This window comes from Tauraco erythrolophus, chromosome 4 (assembly GCF_009769465.1).
Source record: "Tauraco erythrolophus isolate bTauEry1 chromosome 4, bTauEry1.pri, whole genome shotgun sequence".
Taxonomy (NCBI): domain Eukaryota; kingdom Metazoa; phylum Chordata; class Aves; order Musophagiformes; family Musophagidae; genus Tauraco; species Tauraco erythrolophus.
Window position 1 is genome coordinate 58,596,713 of NC_141468.1, and position 13,740 is coordinate 58,610,452.

The following is a 13,740-nucleotide window of genomic DNA, read 5'->3' on the forward strand; positions in this document are numbered from 1 at the left end:
TCCTTAACTGACCAACTCAGTGGCTCAGCACAGGCATCAAGTGGGAACTTATTGCATTACGGGTTCTGATTTCTGAAGTAGCTGAGGCTAAATTACAATTCAAAGCAATGTATCGAGAGAGAGAGACAAGTGGTCCCATGAGGCTGTGTGCACCTGGTTCAGCTGCAGAGCTAAGGAGGAAAACTACCTCTCCTTTCTCCTACACAGCTGCATCCACTGCTCACTGCCCTTCTGGGAGCAGGGCACTGTCTGGGACATATCAGTGGTCCAGATACATACTGAGGAGACAATGAAGAATGCCTGCTCCCTCCCACTAGCTCTGTACCTCACAGAGGAAGGTGAAGATGCCCTGATGTTCCTTGAGGAGCTTGGCAATGGTGAGACTGCTCTGCTTGATCCCACCTAGCGGGTCAAAGAGGAGGTCGCGGTTGAGGGTCCCCTTCCTCTCCTCCGTCCATACGTCGATCTCTTCCTGGTGGTACGCGAAGGTGCAGTTATCCCCGTACTTACAGTCCTGCTTGTTAAGCATATCTACAAAGCAACAAACAGCACACACCACCACACAGGGAGGGCGGCCCAGTTAGAAACTAAACTCTCTCTCATCTCCTCCCACTGCTCACACTCTCAAGATGCTGAACGCAGGAAAACACAGAATTATAGAAAAAAGGAAAGACATCTCCCCCCAAGTTTGTCTACACCAAGACACTCAGGAGAGTTAATGCAAACTACTGAACAGTGGCAATCTCAAGCAATGCCATCTGTTGTGGAATCCGTCTCAAAACGGAGGCCTGCTTTAATTCAATGTCCGGCCAGGGACAGACCACGATTTAACCAACCTCTTTTAAAGCCAATCCAGATTAAGTTCTCCTAGTGGTCCAGGACTAAGGAGCCCCACTATATTGGCTCTTGCAATCTCCCCACTCATTAGGTACTTTGTAACGACACTGCCTCAGGGAACAGTCTGGTCACACTGCCTGCAGGTACAGAGGGCTGAGGGACGGGCTGGAGCAAAGAAGCAGAGCTTTTCCCTAGGCAGAACCACAGCCCTGCCGTGGGGCTGCTGGGTAGAGTGGGACTAATGCAGGCACATGTAAAGGAGGTAGGTTCTCAGCAAAGCCCATGTCGACAGGGCAGCTCTGAGTGCTTGGCTGTGCATAGCACCTCACTATGCCTTTGACACTCTTCTGCTGCACCACTTTAAAAACTGCCTGCTCTCCACAGCATGGGAGCTCACTGCCTTTCACTGTACTGAGCCTTCCAGTCCATGGGCTACTGATGGGCAGGAAGACCCCGAAGACAGCAGGCAATACCAACGGGAAGTCCCCTCCCAACACCCGCCGGCAGGCACCATACAGCCCCTTACAGCCCCTTCCCAGCCACTGACTGCCCTATCCCCTCCAGATCACCTTTGCACAGGTAATAGGATCCTACAAAGTTGGTTTTGGTTGGGCGAGGACGGATCCTCTTCCAGGTCTTATCTTCCGAGTTTTTCAGCCTGCCCAGCAGAATATCCCGCTTGCACTTGTGCTCCAAGCCTTCCCGATAGGTGTAATCGCCAGCCTTGGGCCCTTCAGGAAAGAAGAAACCCATCAGCCCGGGAAAGGCAAACCCTAGCCCTGCGCAACACTCTGGGTGGCAGAGCAAGTGCATCACCTGTTTTGGGGTAGCAGATATGACAGGCTTGTTTGAAGACGTGAGTAGATGCCAAGGGGTTCTTCACCAGCAGGGCTGTGTTGGGCATTACTGGTTCTGGCTGGGACAGCAGGTGCTCAGTGACTTTGGGCACAGCTGGGTGACTCACTCCACCAAGGTTGACCTGAGCAAAACCACACATACCTCTCTTTTCAGCTCTGCAATCACATGTGTAAGAAACCTCTCTAAGCCTCTGCCCCATTTCAGTCTCTCAAAAACCTTTCTCATTTTCTCTCTCATCAAAATGTTCACATCTGAAATGACATTTCCAAAAGAGCTGCAAAAATCTTTTTCTAAGAGAACAAACAGTGTGGTACGTTCACTTTAAAGACAGGCCTCTTTCTCTCTTGGTAAGGGACCTCGGTTTTCTATCATAAACCAAAGAATAAAATGCGCCCCTCACTCCTTCCCATTCCTTCCATCACAACCAACTCTGCATTTGAAGACTCTCAAATCAACCCTATTCCAACCTGGGAAAAAAACAAACCACTTATCAGTGAGTCTTCAGAGAGCAGATTAATTTGAGGACAGAGACTTCGCTTCACTTTGATGTTAACAGGGCTAGCAGATGACAGGAACTTAAGAATCTTGTTCCAAGCTTGCTAACCATAGATAACACTCCACCTTTTCTCCAAGACTGGAGACATGAGACAGAGGCAGAATACTGTATCTGGAAAAGCTTCCTGACAGAGGCAGAGAGGAGCAAAGAACCTCAGTAGCCTGAAGACAAAGTTGTCGTACTCTGCCCCATCCTTCAGTGTTACACGGCTGCCAGATATAGTGGAACACTGGCCTCCAGGGTACCCTGCTGACCTTACAACCTAGGTCACATCATGTTTACCTTGGTAATATGCAAGGTTGCAGATAAAAATGAAGATGGAATCAACGTCTTCCTACTGGCTCTGGGGAAATCTTTACCTGCCTTGCCACAACATGGGAGGCAACACTCACTGGGGCAGTTTAAGAAGAGTGGCCCAAGTTACCTACATCACCCAAGTCACTACTACCTTGGCTCCAGAGCACCTTGGGACATCAGCACAGGAGAGCGGCTCACTCACCACAGGGGATGTTTTTTGGCTGCCAGGTGGGTGTCGCAGTTCCTGAGAGCTAGTTTCTTCTGAGCAAAAGGAGAAAAGAGCCCCATGAAACAAAACCAACCAATCATTTCACTTTCAGAGACCGTTCTGCTCACAAAAAGACAAAGAAAAGCTTATTAAATCCATTTGCTTTATTTATTTCATAACATTTTAGTACTTTTTCCCCAAACCACCTGTCTAAGTCTTGGAAAAACTCCAGAAAGGCCTTCTTGTCCCCTGAACCCTACTGAACACAACTCTATGCTGCTGAGCACTGGCTCCCAAGGTGGCAACTCCAAGGTAGTCCAGTCATGAGGTGAACCTGAGTGCTGAAGTGGCCAATCTCTGGCCAATCCCTGCTTCTTCTGACTGGCCAATCTCTGCTCTTCTCAAAATACTTTTGCTGCCAACATATTGCAATACTGGGGACAAGTTAGCCAAGAAGCAGCCTGCCATCCCTCCTGCAACAGGAAACGACCTGTGCTTTATCCCCATCTTCCATAGCTTTGTTCCTTGTAACATGTTGTTGCCCCATGCAACAGGACACTCACTGTCCTGAATTCAGAGATGGGAGAGACCCCCTTGTCCTCTACCATTCTGCCCAGCACAACAAGGTCCTATATTCCAAAAGAGTCACCAGGATTTTGCTTGTTTGGTCCGAAACGTCAAGAGTCATTGGGGAGAGTGGAGGAATCGTGTTATAGTCTAGCAAATTGTGCCTAAGGAGGTGTCCTGGACACCAAGCCAGGTTTAAATCTCATCACTCATCATTATACACCTTTGCGTTCATTCCTCTTTAAATTTCACACCATGCACATACCGGTTAACTGGGATTACACACCTATAAGCTTTCTCATTACTCTTCAGCTAGACATATTCAATTGCTCTATCCCAAGATAACTCCCTGCCCTCTTCTACATTTATACTCCTGTTCTGCAGCACCAGCAGACAGAGCTATGTGACAGATGTTCTCAGCACTGAAGGAAATAATTTTGGCATGCATCCACAGGTAAAGCAGCACAAAACCCCATCAGCCCCACACCTACCAATGGTAAAGGAATCCAAGGCATCCAGCGACCCTCTGCTTGTCCCAAAGGAGTCCAGGGTGTCGAGCCGTGAGTCTGTGTAGGGAAGCAGATCCAAGGAATCCAGCGAATCTAAGGTGGAGCCGCCACTTCCTCCTGGAGGGGCCTCGAAGGCATCCAGGACAGAGGAGGAGGAGAGCTGCTTGGTGGGATCCATCACCAGGCCAAAGGAGGCAGGTGGCAGCGGGGTGGAGACAGGGATGCTGGCTGTCACAACTGGGGGCAGCAGCGGAGTTCCCCCCGGAAACACAGGGATCAACTGGGGCATCTCTGTTGGCAGGTTGGTAGGAATGGTGCCCTGGACCAGAGACTTTGGGGAATCAGGAAGGGAGAGGATAAACAGCATATTAGGAATGAGGAGCAGAGAATGAGTGAACACAGAGAGCAACAGGCTTCCACTACAGCAGCTCAATCCGCCTGCAGACTTCCCACAGGCCTTCCAATCTATCTACATCGCACACAGTCTGGATCGAGGTCCCTGAGGCGGTGTTGGACTACCTGAGCTCATCAGCCTCCAAGGCAGAGCCCTGTGTTGGGCACTTAAACAAGTGCAGGTCAAGACGCAGTGCAGCTGAGTACACAGTGCCGAGGTCAGGGTAACGACAATTAGTCGTGGCACCTCTCATCAGGGGTTTTTGGCTCAAGAAGCGTCCTGCCTGAATACAATTATATTGCTTCCAGATCAAGTTGGCTCGCATAACATCAGCAACACTGGCAACTAAAATCCAACATAAGTATGAACACAGATTGTCTCTACAGCTCCCAGACCTGTTCAAAGAGCTTAGGCTGAATGCGGCCTGCACAAAATACAAGGACATTAGAGCACGCCCACTGTATAAAATTAATCCCTAATTCCTGCTTCAGCACACTCATTTTTAACCTCAGGATTGCTTCAACTCCATGGACACCAGAGGCCAAGGTGAAGGTGATGGCAGGGGAAGGCTATCTTGGGTACCTTTTAAGAGGGCAGCTCCATGAAGCTGCACACAGCAAAGCAGGCATGGAGGTGGGCTCTTTAGGTATTCACAAGCCAGTTGCAGAAATAAAAGAAGGCAGGAATGAGTTTTGCCAGAGGAAGAGCTAGGAGGAAAGACTGACAGAAAGAGGCAGCATGCATATCCACATGCTTCAAGGATCTGTCTGGAAAAAGAAGCAGGGGACCCATGCAGTGCCCACTCTTACTAGAGGGTATGGTGACCCTTCAGCGAGGGAGTCCAGGAGAGAGTCCAGTTCTTCCCCAATGATGTCTCCATCTGTGAAGTCCTCCACGCTCTCAGGCACTGGCAGGGACATGCAGTCTGGAGATGGGAGCAAGCTGGCAGCTGGGAGTGAGGTAGGCAAGCCCTTTGCATCTGAGTCGGAGGGCAAAGGGGCCAGCCCCTCACTCACAGGGATGGAGGTGTCCACAGGAGCTGGGAGGCACTGCAGGTCCATAGAGCAGTCTGTGACAGGGAAGAAACAGAGCCAGTCACCCAGGAGAGCCTCTTGCAGGGGGCAAGCAGAGCACAGCCTAGTAAAAACAATATTGTACAACTCCATCAAATCACAAACACCAAGTATGCCCTCCAAGAGGAGGGTCTCCAGTCTGAAGAGTTCTTGTCCTTTGATTTTTCTTTCCAGTCTCCAATGGTTCACCAGTGGCTGAAATCCGCTTTAAGGGCAAAGTGCCCGGAATGACTATCAGGATTTGGCAAGCATGTACAGTAACCAGGAATAACAAAAAACTTGTGGCTGAACAGTTACTGAATTCACTGTGGCCAGGCCTAAAGCCCAGGGGCACACAATCCAATTTCTCTATAACCTACCACCTGGTGTTTTCTTTAATGTTCCTCACTAATGCATTTGGCAGAGATCACTGCCTTCTACTCCTTGGAGCTTTGATATCTCAGCTGAAAGCTTGCTTACTCGCACGCCCTCTCTAAAACCTCAGACATCCTAGAAGATGAAGATAAAAACCACGAGGTCCTGCTGGGAAGACAGTCAGAGATGGGGTGCTCAGATGAGGCTGTGCTAACAATGTGTCCTCAAAAAAACCCAATAGACTCACTCAGTTGTGTTTATCCAAGTAAATTCCCTGCTCTTCAGTGCTTCCTTTTTACAAGGGCATGTAGTGATAAGGCAAGGGGCAATGGCTTTAAACTGAAAGAGGGGAGATTTAGATTAGATATAAGGAAGAAATTCTTCACTCTGAGGGTGGTGAGGCACTGGAACAGGTTGCCCAGAGAAGTTGTAGATGCCCCGTCCCTGGCAATGTTCAAGGCCAGGTTGGATGAGGCTTTAAGCAACCTGGTGTAGTGGAGGGTGTCTCTGCCCATGGCAGGGGGGTTGGAACTAGATGATCTTTGAAGTCCCTTCCAACCCAAACCATTCTATGGTTCTACGATTCCTGATGTCTGCAGGTGGGAGGCTGCTGCCCATGCTCCTCCACAACACCTCCACAACACCTCAGCAGCAAGCATCCCCTTGGGAACTTCTGTGAGCCAGGGTTGGGGCAGAAGAGAGGCAGTGATTTTTCCTAAGGCTTCCCTGACCCTCTGGAACATCACTGTAAAGCTAAGGCGTTCCCATCATGCAAAATAAACCTCTGTTAAGTGAAGTTAAGGTTACAAGCACTTACTCTTCACAGAAGAGAATTTTATTCTCAAAAAAAATGACAGGTTAAAAAAAAGTTCAAATGTTAGAAATTCGGGAAATGCAGCGTTACATTTGCAGTTCTCAAACCACGCACCCAAACTACCTTAATTCTGCCCCTGTGCAGATGTCCTGGAACAAAAGAAAAGAAATGAGACAAAGATGCTACCTTCTTCATCCACATAACAGCGGCTGTGCTGTAGCTACAACAGTATAAGGCTATAAGCAAGGCGAAGTTTGGAAGGAGAGATAGCTTTTATTAGAAAGACTGATAAGAATGGGAAAGAAACTAGACAAGCTTCTGAGACACAAATCTTGATCCAGCGATAAATGCTGCATCCTGTCTGTACAAGCTCTGCTCCCTCAGCCCCCGCAAGAACTCAGCCATGCCTTTCTAACCGGGACTCAGCAAGCGAGCCATGTTGCCATCCTCCACGCCACACGTTCACTAACCGAGGACTGTGCTGATGCCCTTCTTAGAGAGAGCTCAGCAGATCAGCAATTCCTGCAAACCCCTAAGTCCTGAACAAAACAACAGCAGAGACCACATACACACATAGACTCCCTTATCTCTAACCCCACCAGGAGCAGATCACTCCACCTCTTGCAACCTTTGCTCCAGCATTTGCTGTGAGTGGTCCATGTGGATGGACCACAGCCGAGGTTGCTGTGCAAGGCACCAGAGGATGAGCCATGACAAAAGGCAGGGAAAGCAAGGGGAAGTGGCAAGGGACAGGCACAGGTCCCTCTCCACAACCTCATTGATGCGATGGAAGGAAAGCACATGTTGTACTTTATAGGATCCAACACAGGTTTTCAGTGCTGCAGCTGGACACATTCCCCACAGGCAGCGGCTCAAAGGAAGGCTGCAAACATCCTTAGTTTTGCAGTTGCCCCTCAGATCAGGCTTGGCTCCAACCTCATGCCCCCTTGCGATGACTTTTCTCAGCTCATCTTCCATCTGGCGCAGCCCCCCAGCCTCACTCAGGAGCCATTCAGCTTCCCTCGGTGCTGGCCTCACTGCTGGCAGCTCAGCCAGATTTTCCTCAATACAAAGGGACAGCTTGTGCCTTCCCATTTTTCAGATGTTCAAATCTGGAGTACTGTCAAGATCCCTCCAGGGGCCAACAAGAAGTTCAGGACACGCTGGAAAGGATGGGACACGTGCAGGGGGGTGCAAAAGGGTTCGCAGTGACAGGGCCTCAAAGGATCCAGAAGTTCAGACCTTCTCTGAGGAACGAACAAAGCCCTTCGGTTCCCACTCAGACTGGGAAGCAGAGGAAAGAGGCTGTCATGCTCCCTAAGAGGCCCAAAACTCTGAAAAGCTGAATGCACAACCAAAAGGCAGAGAATGATACGGCACCCCTCACAGGTCAGTGCATGTGAAGGAGGAGGAGAAAAGCAGGGACCAACAGGTTCCACTACTTGTAAGCAGCAGAGGGGAGATGTCTGCTCCCCTCTTCCTGACCACCCAAACCCTGTCACTCCTTCAGCCACTTCCTCCCATTCCACTCTGCCCAATCTTTTCCCCTATCCCTCCTTTCCCATTCTCCCTTTCCCAGGACACCCCATGTGCTGACCTCACTCACCAGCCACCATACCCACATCTCACGTACTCTCCTTCCAGAAAGCTCATGCACCTCTGGCATTCATCTAACATTTGCTCCATCTTAAAAAAATAAAATAGCCTTCCTTGCTGAGCAGGTCACAGGCATGCACCTGCCTCCCTCTGACTTCTGCCACTGCCATGACACTAAGCCCCACGTATTATTATTATAACCTCAACGAGGGTCTTGTCCATCCACTCCCCCGAGCCAGGTCTCTAATACTATGGCCTTCACCTGGAAACTTCTCTGGCCATACACCTGCCTGTCCCAGAGGGGCAAGTACAGTGCTTTTAAAAGCCCTGTTTCTAGCTCCGCTTCCCAAAACAGCAGTGGTTCCCTAGTGTATCATCTGGCCAAAGGCCATACTGAGCCAGATCTGAGCCATGATCTATGCAGGGCAGGGCTAAGTTAATCAGATGACTTCAAGCAAAGCATGGCAAAAGGGGCTTCAGGAGTTTGCATCTTAAAAGCAAACCAAAACAACACAACAACAACAAAACTCCTTGCTAAAAAGGCTTTGAATCTGAAACTCTCGAGGTACCCAGCACCCAGAGCCCTCCTGGTGGCACATCGCTCTCAGGGCAATGGGATAACATGTAATTTCAGTGCTTTTGAAAAGATTTCCTAGCAGTAAAGGCACTCTCTGCCTGAACTGCAGCAAAGGTGGCATGCTGCTCTTGCACCAGATCCTGACTGGATGTGACTGGATGTAGTCACTCTTTACTTTGCTGTGCTAAAATGAACTGGACTCCTACTGCAAGATAATGTGAAAAACTGTCCTTAATTCACAGAACTGGGTCTCGCAATTGCATGTAGCTTTCAGTTTCTGAACTGGCATTCAACAGAGAATTAACATGTTTTCCAAAGCACCCTAACAATGAATTTAGTTTCTTTCTATAAAAAGCAATTGCTACTTGCGGTGGTAAAGTCTTCACACTTACCTTCACACACGCAGCTACCTTTCAAAGGAACAAAGACTGAGGTGCTCAGAGGCACGAGTTCAACGCTCCAGCATACAACAAAGGGCAAAGCACACAGCAAGCCTTTCTACAGGGGCAGAGTTAAGGTCACTTGTTTCCCAGTATGAGAAAAGCAACCCTAGAAGCCCTCCTTCTGCTCCTCCTGGGTGCCTCACCCTGAACACGGGTCTCCCTGGGTCCCTCCCAGCTCCCTCGATTTTCATTTCCTCCACCTCAATGTCTTGGAGGACCATAAGCGCTCAGAACACAAATAGTTGCCTACAACCTGAACTTCGCTTTATCTGGACTGTTTTGACTGGGAGCAGAGTTTCAGAAGCTTTGCCAAGCCCAGCTTTAAGAAAGCACAAGTGGAGACAGCTGTGTACGTCAGCAGACCCTTTTAATTCCCAGAGAAGCTCAATATGAGCCGGCAATGTGCTCTTGCGGCCCAGAAGGCCAACCGCGTCCTGGGCTGCATCAAGAGGAGCGTGGCCAGCAGGTCGAGAGAGGTGATTCTTCCCCTCTACTCTGCCCTCGTGAGACCTCACCTGGAGTACTGCGTCCAGTTCTGGAGCCCCCAACATAAGAAGGACATGGACCAGTTGGAGAGGGTCCAGAGGAGGGCCACGAAGATGATAAGAGGGCTGGAGCACCTTTCCTATGAGGACAGGCTGAAAGAGTTGGGGCTGTTCAGCCTGGAGAAGAGGAGGCTCCGGGGTGACCTTATAGCGGTCTTCCAGTACCTCAAGGGGCCTACAGGAAAGATGGGGAGAGGCTGTTCAGGAGGGCCTGTTGTGATAGGACAAGGGGTAATGGTTTTAAAATAGAGGGAGGTAGATTCAGGTTGGATACTAGGAAAAAATTTTTTACCATGAGAGTTGTAGAACACTGGAACAAGTTGCCCAGAGAGGTGGTGGATGCTCCATCCCTGGAGACGTTCAAGGCCAGGTTGGACGAGGCCCTGAGCAACCTGATCTAGTTGGAGATATCCCTGTTCCTTGCAGGGGGGTTGGACTAGATGACCTTTGAAGGTCCCTTCCAGCCCTAACCATTCTATGATTCTATGATTCTATGTGTTTCTCCATGGGCCTGGACAAAAAGCCTTTCTGCAGGAAAAACACTCCTGCTTCCCCCACCTTTTCCTCCTCCTAGTTACCAAAGCCAGGAGTGCACAGAAGAGACACAAAAAGATGATGAACCTCTTAGGCGTGCCAGCCTTGTCAGATACCTTATCGAAGCCACAAAAAAATCAAAGAAGAGATGTCTTTACCTGTTTCGATGTCATCTATTGAACCCAGTCCATTGGAAGTGGTCTGCAAAGAAGGTGTAGGAAAGGGGAGAGAAAAATATCACCAGAAATTAATCTTTAAAAAGATATTCACACTTCACAGATGAGACTCTCTACTACTCCTAAATGCACCTAGCCCTGTCTTTTCTTTTATGGCCACTTTCAGTGCAAGAGAAGTAAAACCAAGGAACTTTAAGAGGCCATTAATCCAAAGAGTCTATTCCTTTTACCTCCAGCAGTGGATAAACCCTGTTGCTGCAAAGGAATATCAACCCTGCACAATATCCAACCATGTGAGCAAATTGTACATAGAATAGGGTTTTTCATGCGTGGATGAGAACGCTGTGTCCCAAGTCCCAGGACACATCAATCGGTCAGCTCCATGCAGTGCAAGATCTGATTAGCCTGATCTTACACAACGTTCCTTTTCTTAGTTCGCATAGTTTGCAATCTAACAACCACAAACTTTTATAGCAAACTCAAAACAGGAAAAGGTTTCCGCCAAGACAACTGCTGACTTCCAAGTCAGAGCTCCAGGCAAGGAATAAAATAAGCCCATATTTTACAGCAACATGAACAGAGGTAAGGATGTGTGCCTTCAGCTTAAACTTAAAAAAGGCACAAGTAAAGCATTACTCTTGAGATACTGCATCTACCGCAATAGTTTTTGACACCTGTAGTTTTCGCACTATTTTCATTTCTTGCTAAAGGAAAGATTTTCAAATTAAAAACTAGGCACAACTAATAAAGAAAGCTGATTGGCTCTCCTAGAATGATGTGAAGGCAAGTCACTGAACGGTTGGAGGGAAACTAATTCTTTAGTATCCCACCTTGTTGGAAAAAAAGACAATTTTTATGGTTTTGTAGTTTGTTTGCTTTAAGGAGTAGTGTGAAGTACCAAATGGCCTGTAAAAACAGCAAGTGTTTGGGGCTTCTTTTGGCCAGTGGTGTAACAAAGAAACCAGCAATTTCTTACATTTTAGCTTAGTATTTGCACAGTGCCCTGCCCAAGCTGGATCTCCCAGGGGACAGGACAACACAAAGAATACATAAACTGTGTATGTACCTTGCTCAGTACATCACATGATTTAATTTTGCATGTTTCTTGAGCAGTTGCCCTTTCTGACTTTAACTTAGCGTTGCCCTAACTATACAAAAACTCTAAAACTGAAACTTATGTAAAATGCAAGAGAAAGCAAACATTCACAATAACTAAGAAAAATAATCACCTTCAGTGATCCAATTACTGATATCAAAAATGTTGTCACTAGAAATATTCTCAAATAAATTAATTTCCTTGGCAATGTTCCTTAAAATCGGAAAACACTAATTAATACATTTAAATCCTAAAAGACAGCTATAAATTTGCAAGTAAATGAAACAGCAAAGTATTCTACTAGCACAATCCATGACCAGTAAGAACCACAGGATGCAAACTCTACCTGGTGTGACAAACTGATTGACGTGCCATTACTGAGTAGCGAGAATGTTTCCAATTCCTGCTGCAAGGAAGAGAGAGGTCTTAGAACAGAGACAACCCATGAATGGTTGCAAACTAGGTAAAGCTGTGTTACTATACGGATTCCTTCCAGGCACTGCACATAAATAAAAGCCATCCCAAAAGGCATACCACTGTGACACAAGGGTACAGTTTTCTTAACACAGAAAGGACTATACATTTGTTTTGGACACCTCAGTGCAAAACACCCAATGTGCGATCACGAAGCAAAATCTTCCCTGAGCAACAGATGGTTCTGTCTTTTGTTAAAAAATTACTACTTTGGGAAAGCATTATCAGAATGAAAGCTGGAAGTCAACACAAGAGATAGCAAGGTGTTATCAAAATACCTATCATTAAATTTCAAATAATAAAAAGCATTTGGGAGTTTTAATCTGTATTTTTCTAACATACAGGTGGTTTAAGCCCATCACAGCTGAGTTACATGACAGCAGCAAAAAGGGGTCAAGTCCTACACAGTGAAGAGCTACAAAAATATTTCTGTGTAAAACTTCCCTTTTTTTGAGACAGAATCCTTTCAAAGCATTGAGAGCTGCTACAACACGAGGGGTGTTTTGGGGGTAGGTCAATCAAACACACGAGTTTCATCAAGGAGAGGAATAAGATGCTACAGTCAAATTTACCCACAAAGCTTTCTGCAAACTGGATACCCACCAGTCACTTCACTGCATGCTGCAAACGTGCCTCTCTGGAGGTGGAACATACTGGCTGTTCAACACACCACTGTAAACACAGCTGAGGACATGAATGTAAGCCTCAGCTACCAGCTTACATTCCCTACTCCTGAAAATGCGCCCTGGGACTTTAGGTCACCAAAGCAGCCTTGTCCAAGAATGCAAGCAGTGGCCTAACGCCCTCTAGCTCCATCCCAGGGTATTCATTTAAGTACCAACAGTCCTCCAGTTACAGCAGCACTTTCTTGTAGAGCCAGTTATGGATTCAGACATTGGGTTCAATTTATTGGACCCATGACTCGGTTTTGCTGCCACCTTTCCTAGCATCTGGCCAGATGTGTGCCTGTCATTTTCCCAAAGCAAAAGTCTTTTTCCCACCATGAAGGAGGTGTACGCCTAGATATGGGGCAAGAACCTCTCATGACTCATTGCACTACTCAACCAGACATGCTTCCAATGCAGCAGAGGATCCCACTCTTCTCATCCCATAACAGGGAAAAGACTGTGATGCAAAACATCCATTGGGATCAGGCCACATGTCCCTCTCCTGGCAAAACACAGGCTTCTGGTGCATCCGAGGCCTCTCCTGCAGCACCAGCCCAGCTCTGCCCAGCTTAGCTGGGGACACAGGAAACATCCTGGCAGTAGACATAGCAGCAACGGGGTTAAAAATAGATAGAGGTAAAGTGAGTCAGAGGGCCAGGACAAGGAGGATAGGCAGCAGCCTGCTAGAGGGATCACAGGGAAGTGTATGTGTGTCTTTGGCTGCAGAGTAGCACGCACCACATCTACAAAAGTAAATCTGAAAGAGCTAAAGAATAGTCTCTAAGAAAAAAAAAAGAAAAAAAGTCGTACCTGAGGTCTTTTGTATGCTTTTCGAACCCTTAGTCCCAGCTTCTGGGCAAGCTCCTGTCCCAGCTGTGTGACACTTTCATCCTGGGGAAAAAAACATTGGCAGGACGCTTTCAGTTTTGCCTTTGCGGCACACACAATAAAATAAACAGGACTGCAGTTATCCTCACTGGGCTGTGCCAAGAAGCCTCACTTTTAGACAGCAGGTGGACAATTGCCAGAGCAGCCCTAGGAGAGTCCACGCAGACCTAAGTGCTCTTGTCATTCAGTCCTGCTGAGATACCGAGGTTGCACCAGGACTTCCTCCCACAGTCTTTCAATGCTGCAGAAAATAAGAATGAAGCGTCTGCTTTCAAG

General features: G+C 47.7%; 1 protein-coding gene across 1 annotated transcript in view; it reads right to left on the reverse strand.

The window, feature by feature from the left end:
• ZC3H7B (zinc finger CCCH-type containing 7B) overlaps positions 1-13,740 on the reverse strand; it is a 47,351-nt gene that overhangs the window by 20,410 nt on the left and 13,201 nt on the right. Inside the window, 9 exon segments of the mRNA XM_086611026.1 lie at positions 326-531; positions 1,407-1,568; positions 1,654-1,816; positions 2,697-2,809; positions 3,815-4,163; positions 5,036-5,295; positions 10,321-10,363; positions 11,781-11,840; positions 13,387-13,467. Coding sequence (XP_086467152.1) covers positions 326-531; positions 1,407-1,568; positions 1,654-1,816; positions 2,697-2,809; positions 3,815-4,163; positions 5,036-5,295; positions 10,321-10,363; positions 11,781-11,840; positions 13,387-13,467 — 1,437 coding nt within the window.